Genomic DNA, 18751 nt, shown 5'->3' on the forward strand with positions numbered 1-18751 from the left:
GCGCATACAATATATGTCGCCTTGCCAGCAGCCCAATTTCAATGCATCTACCCCCACCCGCCAACAAAGTTGCAGTTATTTCTAATAATGTCACGTGCACCTCGCGAATCTGCTATTTCTACATTCACGTACCCTTATTAGCACACGGTCATCAGAGATGCACTTCCCCGCACCCGCCAAATTCATACTATAAGGCGCATAGTCTTTCTGCAGATGCTTACAGTCTAATTATTGCACTGCATCGCGATCATGTACTTCGTATTCACAATCTTCGCCTTCATCACGCTTGCGGCTGCTCGACCGCTCGGCGAACAAGTATCATCGAACTTCAGCCACCTCGACGTCTTCTATCACTCCCCGGACGCTAGGGTGCATGGTGATGGAAAAGTCGTACACATAGACGTTGGTGAAAGCATCGATCCTCACAAAACTACGATGAAATTCAGTCGTACTTTTGCTGGAGGTAACTATCACCTCATTACTATACCCTTTTTGTGCACACCTTAAAGCAATTTTTTTATTACCCTCCACAGCACATTTTGGTAGTGCCCACAAACTTCGACACCGCCCAACCACAACGACCATTGCGACCACCTCACGATGTGAGTATTCTCAATCTTCAACCTACGCAAGTCTTTCACCATGTTTTTTGCGTAATGTAAGCTATTACCGTTGTAGCCCGAACTGTCACATCATTAACTACTGCGTCAACAATCATCACAGTGCCAAACGGCACCACCCCAATAATCACCACAACCACCGAACCCGCCGGTGAGTCCTAATAATCAACTATTCAGTAAAGAATGTCTACCAAAAATTTGATACCATATCAATCTTATTTTTTCAGAGTCAATCGAAAAACCTTTCACCATCGCCTCTTACTTTCAAACTCTCGTTACGATCAAAATCGACTTGAAACTCAAGTTTATTATACGTTCATTCCAAAAACTTACGAATCATTTTAATCTAGATTGTGACAATTCAACAGAGGACCAGACATCACCCCCAACGACGTTCACTCCCATCCGAACAACCACCACCGAACCAGAGCGCAATGTATCAAAACCTGAAAACGACACTGTCGTCATACAACAACTTATGGAGCAGAACAGTAGATTAATGGATTATATCTCCAGACTTAAAACGAATCAAACATCCACACTCGATCAAAATGGATAATTTGTTCACCTCCCCTATACTGTAGTCATATTCTAGCGGGATTGTTTTTTACCGCTCATTAACTTGTAGTCCGTGTGAAAAATTATCACGTTTCAGCCGTTTTTTACCGCTCAATAACTTGTAGTCCGTGTGAAAAATTAATAAAAACAATGTAGTGTTATAATATTTCTATATTTCGTTGTGCAAAATATACATATACTGCTTGGTATTATTAAATCCAAACTATCCTTACACAATCCACAATTCTGTGGTTGATTTGGCCAACTTGATGCATCTTCAGCGCTGCTATAAGTCGTATGACGTATAAATGCCAATCCATCCTCTACCGCTTTATCATAGGCATCCGCACAGCCTGGACACAACAGCTGTTCATCAGTCTCGTACCCAGCAGTCACCAGGCAAACTCTCTTCATTCGTTTCGTAAGCGCATCAATTTCTACCGATCTTACAAGCACATGTTTGCTGCATCGCTCATCCTCGGACTCATAGTCGCTCGTATTTTGTTCCACCATGATAATCCATCTAACATTTTTTTCCGCAACGACGTTCTTATACCGTTCCCCACCGCATTCGCTTCACCCTGGCCATTCAAAAGGTTACCCATGTCAAAACATTATTACCATGCAATTATACAACGCTTCGTCACCACCCGAAAGGCTTCCTCCACCACTCCTCCCCACAATATAAAATGCTGCACTGCTATCTCGCATCCTCACAATGTATTACTACAAGTTCGTCGCATATCAGTTCTACGCTTGCGACATATATCAAGGTGATAATCGATTCTTTCATCCACCAATTTTTCTGAACGTGTGCCATCAGTGCTATAAACAAGTCATACGTGACCAATCAATCAGACCGCGATCTCTAGGAACCGCATATTTCAAATCAACGTTCAACAACTTGATTGATTTTCCTCAATACTGCCACAAGTGTCACATTTCCCTGCTCACGCAATCTGACGAGCCGGCTCGCTGCGAACCACACATCCCATTACAGTCATCAGTGATATACAGATTCGAAGACATTGAGTGGGAACCGATATACTTTTTTCACCAGGATCTTTCCGTAGTCGATGAATATATTTACGTTAGAGCTGCTAATGAGAAATATAGCATAATTGCTAATACTGTGCGCGAAGAGTAGCTGCGAGTTGAATCGTACATTGTATCACGAGTGCTGTTCATATAATTTTCGAAACTTTTTTTGGAGGCACAATGGCAAACCGGTTCGACGAGTTTCATACCGTAATTGATAAATTAGACATTGCACACCAGCGACTCACTACGGACTCCAATGAAGATCTCGCTTCGCAGTGGAACACTATTAGTCTCAAACTTCTAAAAACCCTCAACGACTTTTACAAAGATCGAATCACCAGTTTTGCCGATAAACGAAAGATTCAGACTCTCATTGTTAAATTGACCTCTCAACGTGCTGTGTTAAACCCTTCAATTCGAGGTGGCTCACACAACGCTCCGGCCATTCAATGGGATGATTTGGAATCTGCGTTCGAGAAGCGTTTGATCACCGGGGTAATCACCAACTTTCGAATCAGCGATCTAAAACTATTCCTCACAGCTGCATACACCGTTATTTTCGAGAAACTAAACACATTGCTTCGCCAGCATCACCATCTGAAAGTCAACACTACGCTATCTGCAACTTTTGTCCTGGATGTAAAATTCGAAACAAAATTCTTTCATACGAAGAACGCTACTCTTCAAACAACCTCGAATCTGGTGGAATGGTACGAGGAGTATGTTGCATCACCTCTACTGGCTCAAATCGAAGAATTTCAGGAGCGCGATAGTGGCTGGGCCTTGATTAGTATAGATAATTTATTAGTAAACATTAACAAGTATGAGCCACTGGTAGGTTCGATGTGGATGGACTTGCCGAGCGATATTAAGGTTAAAAAAGCCGTGGTTAATGTTCAAAATGTCGATAACGCTTGTTTTGCTTGGGCTTGCGTATCCGCTCGACATCCTGCTGCAAAAAACGCCAATCGAGTAACTTCATACCCCCATTACAATCAAGTATTCAATTTCACTGGCATCAAATTCCCCGCAAAATTAAACGATATTCCGAAATTTGAAAAACTTAATAATATTTCCATGAATGTATATATTCTGGAGAAACGGGGCAAGCAGCATCAAGTCTTACCACTACTCATCAGTCGACATGAAAATCCAAATATCGAACACATCAACTTGCTCATGCTACACGATGAAAACCTTGACGATGAATTCTCCCATGAAAGAACACACTTCTGTTGGATTAAAAATTTATCGCGACTAGTCAATCGTCAATTGAATGCACGTACGAATGCAATCCATGTTTGTAATCGATGTTTACATTTTTTCTACTCCGAAGCAAAATTGCTCGCTTGATTTCAGTCCAGATACACCTTGTAAACTCGCGCTTCCAGATCAGTCCAACAAGTGGTTAAAGTTTGAGAATTACTCGAACAAAATGCAAGTACCATACATAGTTTACGCAGATTTTGAGTGTTTTTTGGAGAATTCCTCACAGTCTTCTGAATCATCGAATACGAAGATATATCAGAAACATGTACCATATAGCGTAGGTTATTGTTTTAAATGTAGTCACGATGAGTCGCTATCATACTACAATTCCTATCTAGTGTCGATTGTCAAAAATGGTTAGCCCATCAATTACACGCAATCGCAGTCAGGGTAGCTGAATACTTCAATCAAAAGAAACCTATGTATCAATTGTCTGGTCAACAACAGATTGAATTCGAAAACGCTGAAGTATGTCACATTTGCGAGCTAAAATTTGTGCATCCAAATGATTGCGTGAAGGATCATTGTCATGTCACAGGACTATATCGCGGGCCTGCACATTCAAATTGTAATCTGAATTACAAACTCAATCGCACCGTACCCGTTGTATTCCACAACTTGAGTGGTTACGATGCGCACTTCATAATCGGTGAATTGGCTAATATTAAATCATCCTCGCTCAGTGTTCTACCAATTACCAAAGAAAAGTACATAGCATTCACCCAGACGTTTTACAGCCTCGCCGTAAGACTTCAATTCATCGATTCTTATCGACATATGAGTTCGAGTTTAGCCGAACTAAGTTCTTACCTGCGGCACAATGATTTAACGAATTTAAAATGTCAATTCCCCAACGCCACAGATTCGCAATTCGAACTTCTAACCCGCAAAGGGATATTTCCGTATGATTACGTGACCGAAACTGACCGACTGAACGAACGCTCATTACCCTTGAAAGAATCATTTTATAACGTATTGAACGACCAAAATATTGAAGACGAAGACTATGCTCATGCACAGAACGTTTGGCATAGTTTTAATATCACAACATTGGGCGAGTATAGTGATTTGTATCTGAAAATTGACGTAATGCTCTTCGCAGACGTCTTTCAAAATTTCCGCGATAATTGCATCCGAATATATAAGCTAGATCCAGCACACTACTGTACCTTACCCGGTTTTACTTGGGATTGCATGCTTTTCAACACCAAAATTCAGCTGGAATTGCTCACGGACGTTGATATGCTGCTGTTCATTGAAGCAGGCTTGCGTGGAGGATTGAGTCAATGCTCGAATCGATACAGTATAGCGAATAATAAATATATGACAGATTACAACCCGCAGTTGGAAACCAGATCATTGCTCTACTTAGACGTAAATAATTTATATGGTTGGGCGATGTCTCAGTATCTGCCTTGTAGACATTTTGAATGGGTGCATCGAGTACATGATTTTGATTTCATGCACGTTGGCGAAGAGTCTGATGATGGATACATATTGGAGGTAGATTTAGAATACCCCACCAATGTTCACGTATTACATCAAGACTTACCCTTCTGCCCAAATCATCAAAAACCCCCCGGTGGGAAAACTCCGAAACTTTTAGCTACGTTGCAGAGCAAGACACGTTATCATCATCAAAAACCCCCCGGTGGGAAAACTCCGAAACTTTTAGCTACGTTGCAGAGCAAGACACATTATGTTATACATTATCGTAATTTGCAACAGTGTGTGAAAAACGGTTTGATATTGCGTAAAATTCATAGAATATTGAAATTCAAACAATCAGCATGGTTGAAGAGTTATATTGATTTGAACGCGGCGTTAAGAGCCAAAAGTGCCAACAAATTCGAACAGAATCTATACAAACTGATGAACAACGCGGTATTTGGTAAAACGATGGAAAATGTTCGTAAATATTCAGACGTCAAGTTAGCGCAAAAATGGCATGGACGTTGCGGTGCCAAAGCACTGATATCGCGACCAAATTTCCACAGTCGAAGTATATTCAATGAAAATTTCGTTGCGATACAGCTGAACAGGCTCGAAGTGATATTTAACAAGCCAATTTACGCCGGAATGGCCATTCTAGATTTATCCAAAATTTGCGTCCACGACTTTCATTATTCTTTTATGTTACCAAAGTTGAAATCGAATTGTAAGTTAATCTATACCGATACGGATAGTCTTATTTATGAAATAAAATCTTGCGACGTTTATGAATTCATTCGCAACAATATTGACAGATTCGACACCAGCGATTATCCTGCGGATAATATTTATAAAATCCCTCAGGTTAACAAAAAAGTTGTAGGACTAATGAAGGATGAGAGAAATGGCGAAATAATGACTGAATTTGTCGGATTGCGATCCAAAATGTATGCGACGCGAATGGATGACAATAAGATCGTGAATAGAGCAGAAGGTGTGAAAAATAATGTATTGAACAATCAAATAACTTTCGAAAATTATCTCGACTGCCTTAACCAACACGAGAGTATTTCAAAAACGCAGCGAACCATTCGTTCGAATCTGCATAAAGTGTATTCAATTCGACAATTGAAACTTGCTTTAAGCCATCACGATGATAAGCGGTATTTACTACCCGATAGTACAGACACGTTACCCTGGGGACATGTAAAAATTACACCATCTGTATAGAAATAATATTTATTTAACAAAAATATAAACGCGATGTGAATAAAACGACTACAATGCATTGTCTTTATTTATCCAAGAATTATGTGATTTATCCAGACCCAACCCCTTCACGAACACCTTATCACCTTTCCTCTTCAAAACTCTCTCCACTAAATATATGTCGGGATATTTCACGGAATGCAGTTCTTGTTCATTGAAACCCCCCTGTATTGGGTTTGACTGCTGATCTATCAGAAGATAAGTTCGCGGATTTGTGTTTTGTACTTTTTGAATCTTGAAAATTTCGGTCGACCAATTTGGCGTGTAACCTTTCGCGAATATCGTCTTGTACTTGCTAACTCTCACGAAATCTCCTACTTTATATTTTGCTGGCTTAACTTGTTTAACGTTGCTGTAGACTGTTACGAGTAACTGGTTTGCATTTTTACGATTCACTTTTATCGGTGCCATACCCGTGGTACTATGTTTGCTCTTATTGTATTTCGCCACCAACTGTTGTATATTATCAATCCATTTGTATGATCCATTCAGGCTGAATGATCGCCACATTTTATCCTTGAGTGTGCGATTCCAACGTTCTATGACCGATGCCTTCATAGCGCTGTAGGTTGAGTAATGGTTGATGTTGTGCTTTTTCATTAACTTTTTAAATTCGGCATTGAAGAATTCTTGACCATCGTCCGATTGAAGATTCTCAGGTGAACGGCCGCTTTGAATAACTTCTTTAAATCCGTCGACAGCCGATTGAGCACTCTTATTATTCAGTGCCACAGCCCACGCGAATTTGGATAACACGTCGATGACCGTTAGAATGTAATTGAAATTTCGATTTATTTTGGCATACTGCCGCATTTCGACCAAATCCGCTTGCCACAAGTCATCAAAGCCTTTCACGATCACTCGTCGGCGCTTAAAGTTACGACGAGCCGGTGCATGTAGCTCTCTGACCAGCTGTATTTTCTCCCCACTCATTCTTCAAACAATAATATTTGCTTCGCGTAATTCCTCCACTATTGAGATAATCTCATTCATGTGAGCCGTGTTACTGGCAGCCTCGGAACGACTCAAAAACCACAACCTGTCCACCAACTCGTTTGGATCATCCCAATATGTATACTCTAATCGAGAATTCTTTCGCACGATATGTTTACTGGTGGCGAGACCTTCACCGAGTGCCGAGCGACTTGGAAATAACTTGCGTATAACGTTCCGATATTTGTAGGATTTATTACCGCATACTTGACCAGTTTTTAGATAGCCTCTTTTGTGGGCATTTGTAAATATCTTCCTCGGGGATTTTCTTAAACATGAGTTCCAATATACCCGGAGTTGTTTTGAATCGCATGTTTTTAACCTAAAAATGATCTAGCTCAAATTCAATCGGTGAGTCACCAATCATGAAACCAGGGACCCCATCATTGTTCACGATCAGTTTTTCTCGAACGCGCGTTCCATATGCGTTGAAGTATCAGGGTCAGCCATCTGCTCCATCAACGCCGACCGCGGCGATTCCGTATGAGATTCGGTGACTGGCGTCGTGTAAACCGTTTCACGCAAGACGGGAATAGTTCGCTCAATCGTAACGTTCGCGTCATCTTCAATATCACTGCTTTCACGCGTATTGGGCGTAGATTTCTCCAGACCCCCTCTGCGTTGAAACACTTTCCGGATGAGCGATTGATTTGGTTTTCGTATGCGATATTCTGAGTTTGTAGTCTGTTTGTAATAGTCCCAAGCCATACTATTATCCAATTCATCATCATCATTTTCAGCAAACACTTCAGACTTTATAGCATCCGCTTTGAACTCAGATGCCTTTGCTATAGCAGTCAGCGGCTCAACAATCGGTTTAAAAGTTCTCTCCATCGCTTCGCTGTCGGCTATGCGATCAGTTTTCAATACTTGATATTTCTTCCTCACCGCATCGCTTGCTTCCACTATCTTGCGCTTCAAATCGGTCTCAGATTTCGTTATCTTCAGCATACTTAAAGATGTTATAGGCACACATTCAGACGTAACACTGTAACCTCAGGCGGGTTACATCACGTTTTTATGATAAATTCATCGAACCCTCTGCGATATGGACCGGAATTCATAGGACTATCTTTATCAATCGTAAGAAATCCATACTTCGAACGCCAGCAGATGCAGCATAATTTTTCAAATTCAGCATACTTCATATCTGTATTCACATGATCATCGAATACATGCCGCAAGTTCTTAGCGTCTTGTTTGAAGAGAATTATGAAGTTTGCATTGTCACGAATCAGATGTTTGGGGATTCGTGTGTATGTTTGACACAGATAGAAACAATCAACTGATTTATGTCGACCCATGCAGAAATATTCCCTAACCACGTCCTGCTTATCACAGGCAATATCATCGAAAATAAAAATCGTGTTCGGCTTGGATTGCTCCACTGGAATTACGTCACAATTGTTGGAATAGGTAAGATAGGACACACCAGGTACACGATTCAAGACCTTGCGTAAATATTCATATTTTGGCTGTGCCAAAGACTTGGAATATATGTATACATTCTGGAAACGTAATCCGTTGGGATTAATGAGAAGGCTGATAACTACGTTTGTTTTTCCGCAATTCGACGGTCCGCAAATAATACTTTTTACGGATGTCGGTAATAGTTTACCGTGGCGATTAATTTTTGATACATGTTGCACGTCGTTGTCCAAATTTTTGATTGGTAAAGTGACGGACTGTTTTATAAATTTCATGTTGTTGCATGAGTCTTAGTGGGCGAATACATACTGATCAGTTGTTTTTCGGACGCTTGATAGCACACATGCCCAGAGGACGAGGAATGTTAAATACCGCAATCAATAATTTGCACATTGAGCTACATCTACCGGGTTATCAGTTCTGCGGTCCTGGAACACGTTTGCAGCAGCGTCTTGCCAGCGGTCAAACGGGAGTGAATTTGTTGGACAAAGCCTGTCGAGAACATGATATTGCCTATGCGAAAAGTAAAGATCTAAAATTTAGACACGATGCTGATAAAAGGTTGGCTCAGGCAGCGTTGCAACGCAGTCGTGACAAGAAAGCAAAGTGGACAGAACGTGCAGCAGGTTGGGCAGTTAACAAAACCATGCGTGCTAAAGTCAAACTTGGTATGGGTATTAGAAAACCCTCGGTACGTGCTGCTATAACATCCGCACGTCAGGCGGTGAAAAAGTTTAAACCGACGGACAAAGGAAGCGCGATACGCATAGTGCTTAAAGCAGCGAAACAGGCAATTGGAGGGGATAAGAAGAATGTTAAATTGCCCAGAGTGTTGAAGGTTGCAAAGCATGGTGGTTTTCTACCGCTATTAATACCCATATTCGCGGGGCTATCAGCCGCGGGATCGTTGGCAGGTGGGGCGGCTGGCATCGCTAAAGCAGTGAATGATGCGTCGAGCGCGGCTAAAAAATTGGAAGAAAACGAACGTCACAATAAGACAATGGAGGCTATCGCATTGGGTGTACGTGGTAGGGGACTTCATTTAGCACCTTACAAGAAAGGATGGGGGCTATTCTTGAAATCAACCAACAAGCTAAAAAAAAAAATCCAAAACGTGAAACTTCCGCAAGGGGTTACTACAGACCGTGAACTGTGGAAATTTGCCAAAATGATGAAAATATCACATTTCCGGGGTATTTTTATGCGGAACAATTTACCGAAACGAATCAGAGTTCGCGAGAGCGAAATTATAAATTTAGATAGTGATGCGGGAGTGGGGAAACATTGGGTGGCTTATCAAAAAATTGGACACCACGTGTATTATTACGACAGTTTTGGCAATTTACCACCGCCGAACGAAGTTGTGCGATACTTCGGTGGAAGGAATGTTATCTGGTACAATCATGACAGGCATCAGTCTGACAACGCATCCAATTGCGGAGAGTTGTGTTTGAAATTTCTCGCAGCGAAGGAATAATGTCTATAACCTTCACGTTAACGGGTAATACATCGATCCTGAGTGCGAATTACTTTCCACCGATAATTCTAAATCACCGCAAATCGTATTCAATGGGACTGGTCAGGTTTCAATCATACAATTCAATACCCAACATTGATGAAACATGCAACAGCTTGGGTTATAATTACAATAATCGAATTACTATACCGACGGGGTCGTATACCATTGAGGATGTAAACAAATATCTGCAAAAACATATAGAATACGTGATTGATGTTTCACAAAATGTTAGTGCTGGTAAAAAGGTGGTCGAAGGACCAAACATAATAATTCGAGCCAACAATAATACACTTAAATCGGAAGTTTGGTGTAGATGGGACATTGATTTCTTGGATGATAACTCGATAGCGCCATTGTTAGGGTTTGATGATGGTGAGATACGTAAAGCAGGGAAATGGCACGAGTCGACAAACCCGATAAAAATATCTAAAATTAATTCCATTAAAGTGGAGTGTAGCGTAACATATGGCGCATTCAGCAATAGTTCGTAGGCTCACACGATACACGAATTTTCGCCAGACGTTCCACCAGGTTATAAAATTTCGGAATCGCCCCGGAGCATCATCTACATGCCGGTGAGTGTCGCGTGATTGACAACATAACGCTGAGTATAGTAGACCAGAGCGGAGCACCGGTCAATTTCAGAGGGGGAGAAATCACTATACGGCTTCACTTGAAAGAAGATTGAAAATGCTAACATACAACAACGCATATAATCAAGCATTTAGCACTGTTTCGGTTAGTACTGAATCGCCGAGGGATACAAAAGGGTCACTAAATTCCGAACGTTTGCTTACTTCAAAAAGCAAGAAGATTTTGATTTCGCTGGGGTTTAAACTTCGAAAATGATGTCCAATATCCTGAAAATCGATGCATCGCCGGTCTACGACAACAGCATTAACCAGGCGATCGTGCATGCACATAATCCGTATGCAAATTCCTCCTACAACAATAACGACGAGATACGCATTTTGATACAACAGCAGGATTTGTGTGTGCTGCCGAGTGAGAGTTTCGTCTACATTCAGGGAAAAGCTCTCAAAATTGTTGCGGGTGCGAGAAATTATTAAATTGATTCTGAGCTGGAAAAAAAATTTCCGTGTTCTTTCTTCGATGAAATACGCTACGAATTGAATGGTGTGGAAATTGATCGTTGCAAGAATGTAGGAATCACATCAACGTTGAAAAATGATATTTCGCTGGATCAGAGTAAGGAAAATGCCATGGAAATATTTGAATGGAAGGATGGTGGATATAAAAGCAACCACCACACGGGTGATTTCAGCCTGTGTATTCCGTTGAATACCGTGCTGGGTTTCGCAGAAGATTATAAGAAAATTGTTGCCAACGCTCGACATGAACTCATTCTCATACGAAGCAGAACCGATAAAGATTGCTACAAAACTGGTGCGGCTGCGGAAGACATGCGTTTGTAAATAACAAAATTACAATGGAGAATACCGCATGTGATGCCATCGGATGTTGAAAAGCTGTCGCTATTGAGAATATTGGAGAAAAATCAACCGATACAGATATGCTTCAGATCTTGGTCGTTGCACGAATATCCCAATTTACCGAAATCTAAAATGCAAGTTTGGCCCATCAAAATAGCAACGCAACTGGAAAAACCAAGATATGTGATATTTGCATTGCAAAGAAATCGGAAGGAAAACGTGAAGAATCATGCGAGTTATTTCGACCATTGCGATTTACGCAACGTTAAGCGATTTCTGAACAGTGATTCATATCCATATGAAAATCTAAACGTAAGCTGTAAAAATGAACAATTTGCTCTACTGTACGATATGTATGCTAAGTTCCGGAATTCGTATTATGGAACTGTGAATAGGCCCATTCTGGATATGCAAACTTACATCAAGGATGCACCAATAATAGTGATAGATTGTTCGCGACAAAATGAGTCTATAAAAAGTGCTACAGTTGACATACAAATAGAATTTGAGAGCGAAACGGATATAGAGGATGACACGGCTGCTTATTGTCTCATACTGCGCGATCGAATCGTCGAGTACACACCTCTAACGAACGTTGTTCGAAAATTGCTGTAATGGATTGTATGTTCGTGAATGTGCAGGGATTTATCGGCGTTGGGAATAAATTCGTGGTGAAAGAAGTCGCATTTTATGAGAACGTAGCAAAGACTATGAGTCATTACATATTTCGAGATCCATACGCCTGGAACCTGTTGCCGAATGAACTGCGCCATCAAGTGAAGTATCTTACGCATAATCATCATGGATTCCAGTGGACTGATGGTTTTACAACTTACGGCAACTTGAGAAGGATTATGCGCGATCACCTGGGCAGAACGCCGTTGGTGCTTGTCAAGGGATTGGAAAAAATTCGTTGGTTGGAGGAATATACGGAAAACTTGAATGTGGTGGACATGATGGAACTGGGCTGTCCAGCGATTGGAATGTTGAGGAAATCCTACGACAAGAAGATTGTTGATTGCAGCTTTCATGCAGGGATTTATGCGTTTGAAAACGTGCAACTCATGAGACTGTGGCACAATGAATATCAGGACAAGAGTAATTTCGAGGAATGAAATAAATGTACACTGAAAAATAAAAAATTGATCATATTTTTAATAAAGTTGTTTATTTAATCAATACATTTTTTTGTCAATAAGGTTTAAATTTGTTTTTTTGAGTGGTTCGGCGTTTGCGTTCAGGTTTGCTGCCGGGGAGTTTGCGGATTCGGGAGATGACTTTCGCAGTCAGGTCACCCAAAAGCTGATATTCGGGAGAGCTTCGGTTGGTTGTGAACTGCATGTTGGACAGAGCGGTTCGCCACCAGTCAGTCTTGTCAGTTCGTAGAATATCCTTGGTATTGTAGATTTTAATTTGGACGGTTACCTCTCCGTTGCCGACGTCGTTGTTGAGAGAACAGGAATATGTGTCGGTGAGTAGTTTGATGGATTCGAGAATACCAGTCTTCGGCTCGTTCTCCGGTAATACATCCCATTCGGGTAGCAGTTGACTCAAACCAAAGTCTCCGAAAAATGAGTTGTTCGACGCGGTTGGTGGCTCATCGAGTAAGTTTGTCTGTGACAAAATATAATTCATTGGTTAGAATGCGATCAACGCCGACGGCGCGGTGTATATTTACCAATTCTTGCAGTTCAGCCATTGCGTGTAGATTGTTCAGCTTGCGTGGAGACCGTTCAGCTTGCGGAGTGATTGTGACTTCAGGCGGTGTATGATGAAGTTTTTATATACAGGGGAAAATAGTGGTGGGAGTATGAAACAATGATGGGCTGTGAGCGTTGTAATTTTTCTTCTATGTTGGCAGTGGGTATACATAAATATTGAATTTCAGTCTAGTTTTGGAACTCTTGTTTATTTGAGTTATTGTTAGGAATCAAAGAGGATAACAAAAAATATACAAGAAAAGGCGCCTGCAACATTTACAATAAAACAAAATAATTGGTGGTTATATGTTGCACGCGGTTTCACATGGAATTTCTCGTTTGCATTTTATTGTTTTACGTACCTTTCTTAGGAGTATATATTTAATTGTATTGAAGCTAAACGCTTTAACATAAGCTTCAAGGATAGTTTTACTGACGGATTTCACAGGTAAATGTAGGATTAAATTGGATACTTTCTTTAACATTGCTTGGTGCTTGCTAGCTGACGGTTTTCTTTTTCTGTATACCGGAAGACGTAGCAGGAGCAGCTAGCGCCCTCAAGCCGCGTTTACATTTTTCATTTAACTTAAGCCTAGTACTTAGGTGCGACACTTAAAGTAATTAGATTCAGCTTAACACTCCTCCTTAATTACTTTACTTCGTAATAGTTTGAAACTTACATAAGGTAGAGGTTTTGTTAAAATATCGGCTATTTGTTCGTTACTCTTTACATGTTTTAAGGTAATAGTAGATTCTAAATGTTCTTGAATGAACTTACGTGAGATGTCTATGTGTTGCTTTCCTTTTGTAATTCTCCCTTCATGGGTGTTTTGCAACATACAGATAGCTGACCTGTTATCAACGTATAAAGTTGTGGGTTTATTTAGATTTGTAATGCCTAGCTCGCTACCCAAACGTCGTATCCAGCAAATGTCATCAATAGATGATACTGCTGCTCGATATTCAGCCTCGGCTGTAGAATTTGCTACATGACGTTGCTTCTGTGTGTACCATACAATAGGACCTCCTCTCAAAATGAGTACACCACTTGTTGACTTTCCAGTCACTGGATCTCCTCCATAATCTGAGTCAGTATAGGCTATTACGTTATCATCTCCGTTAAAGAAGATTCCAAAATTCGTTGTGCCATTTAAATATTGAAACACACGTTTTACCATTCTCCAATGACTCGTCATTGGTTTACTCATCTGTCTACTAAGATAGTTTACTGCGAAACTAATATCTGGACGACTAATTGTAGCTAAATAAAGTAAGCTACCTATGGCTTCACGATATGAATTTAGTTTATCAAGTGGTTGATCGTTTACAAATTTTCCTTCGTCAGTTATCATACCACGTTCCATCGGTGTGGATACAGGACTACAGTTTTCAAGATTGAATCGCTTGATAATTTTCTCAGTATACTGGACTTGGTTTACGAAAATGCCATTTGAATTTACTTCAATACTCATCCCTAAATATGACAGACGATTGCTTGTTGCAGTATTAAATGTGATCTCAAACTTTTGATTCACTTGTCTCAATATTTGTACCAGTTTAGATTCATCTTTTCCGGCAATTATTCCGTCATCAACAAATAAGATCATAATGACGGTTCTGTCTTTATTATAATAGACACACGGATCATCTTCAGTATTTTCTACCCCTAATGTTTTCAAGTACGATGAGATTTTCTCATTCCAATTTTTAGGCGATTGCTTCAGACCATACAGACTTTTAATGAGCTTACAGACGCGTCCTGAATCATCATCGAATCCTTCTGGTTGATACATATATATATTTTCTTCTAATTCACCGTGTAAGAAGGCTGTTCTGACATCGAATGTCATTAGCTTCATTTTGTTTGACGCGGCAAGACTTAGCAACAATCGAATAGATGCATGACGAGCAACAGGACTAAACGTTTCAAAATAATCTATACCCTTTTCCTGTTCAAATCCTCGCGCTACTAATCTAGCTTTCTCTGTACCATCGGATTTTTGGCGTAAAACCCAACGGCAGGATAATGGTTTAGCATCTTTCGGTAGTTCTACTAATTTCCAAGTATTCATTTTGACTAGAGACTCGAATTCATTTTGCATTGCTTTGTACCAATTTTTATCTTTCAGTGTTTCAGATACGGATATATCTTCTACTTCACCTATCATTGCACAATTGTTTGCGCTATTTATCCAGCCTGTCTCATAATCGGCAAATTTTCTGGGCATTCTTAACTCGTTACGATTTCTTAACTTTACACCCTCATTTTGATTTTCAGCTTCCATTATTTCGGAGTTTTGACTTTCATCTGAAGTGTCATTGTCAGGTGTATCGTATTCGGAATCTACTGACTCTATTTCAATATTTTCGTTTTCATTTAGAGGCATCTGCATTTCAGTTAGACTTTGATTTGACTTAAATTTTTCATCAAAAATTACATTTTCAGAGCTTATCACATCATTTTTATCTTTGACATAGACTCTGTAACTCGGTGAATCTAAATCGTAACCTACAAATATACCTTTTATCGACTTTTTACCGATTTTTGTTTGTTTATGCTTTGGTAATAAAACGTAACAGTCACATCCAACGATTCTAAGCTTACTTATGTCTATTGTGCGTCCAAACCACAGTTCGGCTGGTGTTTTATTCTTTTGTGAGCTTGTACCAGTCTGATTAATTGTAAATACTGCATAATTTATTGCTTCGGCCCACAAATTTTCATCTAAACCTTTCGATTGTATTGCAGTTCTAGCTGCCTCTACGATTGTACGCATTTCACGTTCGATTCGACCATTTTGTTCTGGCGTATATGTATTAGTCTTGCTATGAAGAACTCCTAGATTATCTAACAGTTTCTTAGTATCACAATTTTTAATCTCCGTGCCGTTGTCTGACCTGAGAGTCTTAACTTTTCTGTTAAATTGGTTTCGCACCATTTTTAGGAATATGTCTAATTTTGTAGCTGCCTCGTCTTTGGTTTTGAGAAAATAAACTGTTCGGTAATGTGTAAAGTCATCTTTTAGAAGAAGAAAATATTTCGCTCCTCCTAAAGATCTAGTTTCTATCTCACCCAAGTCTACGTGTATCAGATCCAGCGGTCGTGAGGCTACTTTATTATTTTTCGGATGAGATACCCTGTGTTGCTTCCCGTAAGCACATCCTTCGCAAACATAGTCTTCCCAGTCGTTGATATATTTAATGCCCTTTTTATCTAATATGTTTTTAATATACTTAATGTTTTGGTGCGCCATTCGTTCGTGCCACTGCTTTATAGAAATACTGACTAGACAACTTTCTGAACGAACTGACTCACTCCTTGTACTTTCTGACCTATCCATACGAAACATCATTTTGAATAAATTTCCTTCCCTATTTGCTATTGCGACAATCTCATTTTCATTTTTAGTCGTGAAATAGGAATTTTTAGCATCTGTAGTTTGAATGTAACCCTTATCTAATATTTTAGTAACAGACAATAGATTGAAAGGCATCTTTGGTGTGTGTAGTACATCCTTTAGCTCAATTTTACACCAACGCTCACCGTCGAATGCTTCTAACTTAACATTCCCTATGCCTATCCCTTCAATTTGGGTTGCGTCACCGATCACGACCATTACAGGCTTTTCGAGTTTTACATAATCACTCATCCATCCCATATGAGACGTCATGTGCTGTGTCGCAGCACAGTCTTGATACCATAAATCACTACAATTTGGTAAAGAATTTATGTGATTTACATTTGCAGCTGATAGGCTTATCGTTATAAATGCTCGTCTATCACTTTTACTTTTTGTTGACTCTTCTTTATCAGACTTTTCATTCTTATCTTTGTTGTTCCAACAATCCTTTGCAAAATGACCCTTTTTCTTACAAATATTACAGCCATAGTTTTTCTTACAATGGTCTAAATACTTTTCACATGGCCTACCTCGACAATCTTTCTTTAAATGACCTGCCTTTCCACACTTGAAACATTCAATTTTCTGACTCGGCGGTTTGTAATCTTTTCCTGACTGTTTTGATATAAGAGCGTTTCGAGAATTATGACTTTCGCCTTTATTTTCGTTTAATCTGTCTTCTTCTAAACGCAAAAATTCAAAAAGTTTGTTTAGATTCTTGTCTGTACTACTCATGCAATCCCAAGAGGTTCTGAAATGATATAATCTAGGTGGCAACATATTCAGAATTCTCGATATAATCCACCCTTCCTTAATTTCTTCGCCTCCGGCTTTTAATCTGTCTGCATATTGCTGAATTTTCATGCAATTTTCAATTACGGATTTGCTCTCATTATATTTATAACTAAAGAATAGCCTTTGTAAGTTTTCAATAGTAATATCTGACTTTTTCTCATATAGAGTTTCTAACTTTTCGAGCATCAGCCTCGCAGTCGTACAGTTACAGATTTTCTTTGCTATATCGCTACTTACATTTAAACCTATTAGTGTTTGAGCTTCAATGTCTTTCTTCATCCAGGCCTTGACGCTTGCTTCAGTATCTAGTCCCTGCGGTTTAACCTCAGCACCCGTTGCGACTTGAAATAGATCCTTAGTCTTTAAGGTTAGGTTCAGCTTGAACCTCCATGACTCGTAGTTGACTTCTCCCTGACTGTCCTCTGCGAGATTTTCCAGTTGAGATCTGACTGTGTCCATGACTCGATTGTTTCCAGACGTTTGTTATCCTCTTTTATTTCAATATCGTGTATACCCTTGGTTATGTCTGGGCCCATAACCTGTTGTAATTTTTCTTCTATGTTGGCAGTGGGTATACGTAAATATTGAATTTCAGTCTAGTTTTGGAACTCTTGTTTATTTGAGTTATTGTTAGGAATCAAAGAGGATAGCAAAAAATATACAAGGAAAGGCGCCTGCAACATTTACAATAAAACAAAATAATTGGTGGTTATATGTTGCACGCGGTTTCACATGGAATTTCTCGTTTGCATTTTATTGTTTTACGTACCTTTCTTAGGAGTATATATTTAATTGTATTGAAGCTAAACGCTTTAACATAAGCTTCAAGGATAGTTTTACTGACGGATTTCACAGGTAAATGTAGGATTAAATTGGATACTTTCTTTAACATTGCTTGGTGCTTGCTAGCTGACGGTTTTCTTTTTCTGTATACCGGAAGACGTAGCAGGAGCAGCTAGCGCCCTCAAGCCGCGTTTACATTTTTCATTTAACTTAAGCCTAGTACTTAGGTGCGACACTTAAAGTAATTAGATTCAGCTTAACAGTGAGCAATAACTCACGTGAGGACGTTCTGCATACAATGCAATTCTGTTGCATATGGAAGCAGAAGCAGAGCATATAAATGACTGATTATAAACCTGCATTTTGCGAAAATTAATGGTAGGGTAATCGACTATTAGGAGGTGAAAGTTGCTGGCCTTTGAGCTTGAGGCCGGAAATGATAATGCAGTCATTAGATAATCAGGAAATGTGCGAGTGCGGTGTTAGATGC

The 18751-nt window shown here is 39.8% G+C and overlaps 1 protein-coding gene across 1 annotated transcript; it reads left to right on the forward strand.

Annotated features, from left to right (window-relative positions):
• The first annotated feature begins 249 nt into the window (after positions 1 to 249).
• Positions 250 to 1179, forward strand: LOC124413867 (mucin-5AC-like). Its single transcript, XM_046894654.1, has 4 exons — positions 250 to 463; positions 534 to 602; positions 679 to 771; positions 989 to 1179. The coding sequence occupies exons 1-4, from the start codon at positions 250 to 252 to the stop codon at positions 1177 to 1179; spliced, it is 567 nt and encodes a 188-aa protein (XP_046750610.1).
• Positions 1180 to 18751: the final 17572 nt, after the last annotated feature.

The sequence above is a fragment of the Diprion similis genome, chromosome 13, assembly GCF_021155765.1.
Source record: "Diprion similis isolate iyDipSimi1 chromosome 13, iyDipSimi1.1, whole genome shotgun sequence".
NCBI lineage: Eukaryota > Metazoa > Arthropoda > Insecta > Hymenoptera > Diprionidae > Diprion > Diprion similis.

Excerpts from the sequence above, each read along its gene's own strand:
- LOC124413867 (XM_046894654.1), top strand. The coding sequence starts at position 250 with ATGTACTTCGTATTCACAATCTTCGCCTTCATCACGCTTGCGGCTGCT. Across the intron at positions 603-678 it reads CATTGCGACCACCTCACGAT|CCCGAACTGTCACATCATTA; the intron begins GTGAGTATTCTC and ends TTACCGTTGTAG. Across the intron at positions 772-988 it reads CACAACCACCGAACCCGCCG|AGGACCAGACATCACCCCCA; the intron begins GTGAGTCCTAAT and ends ACAATTCAACAG.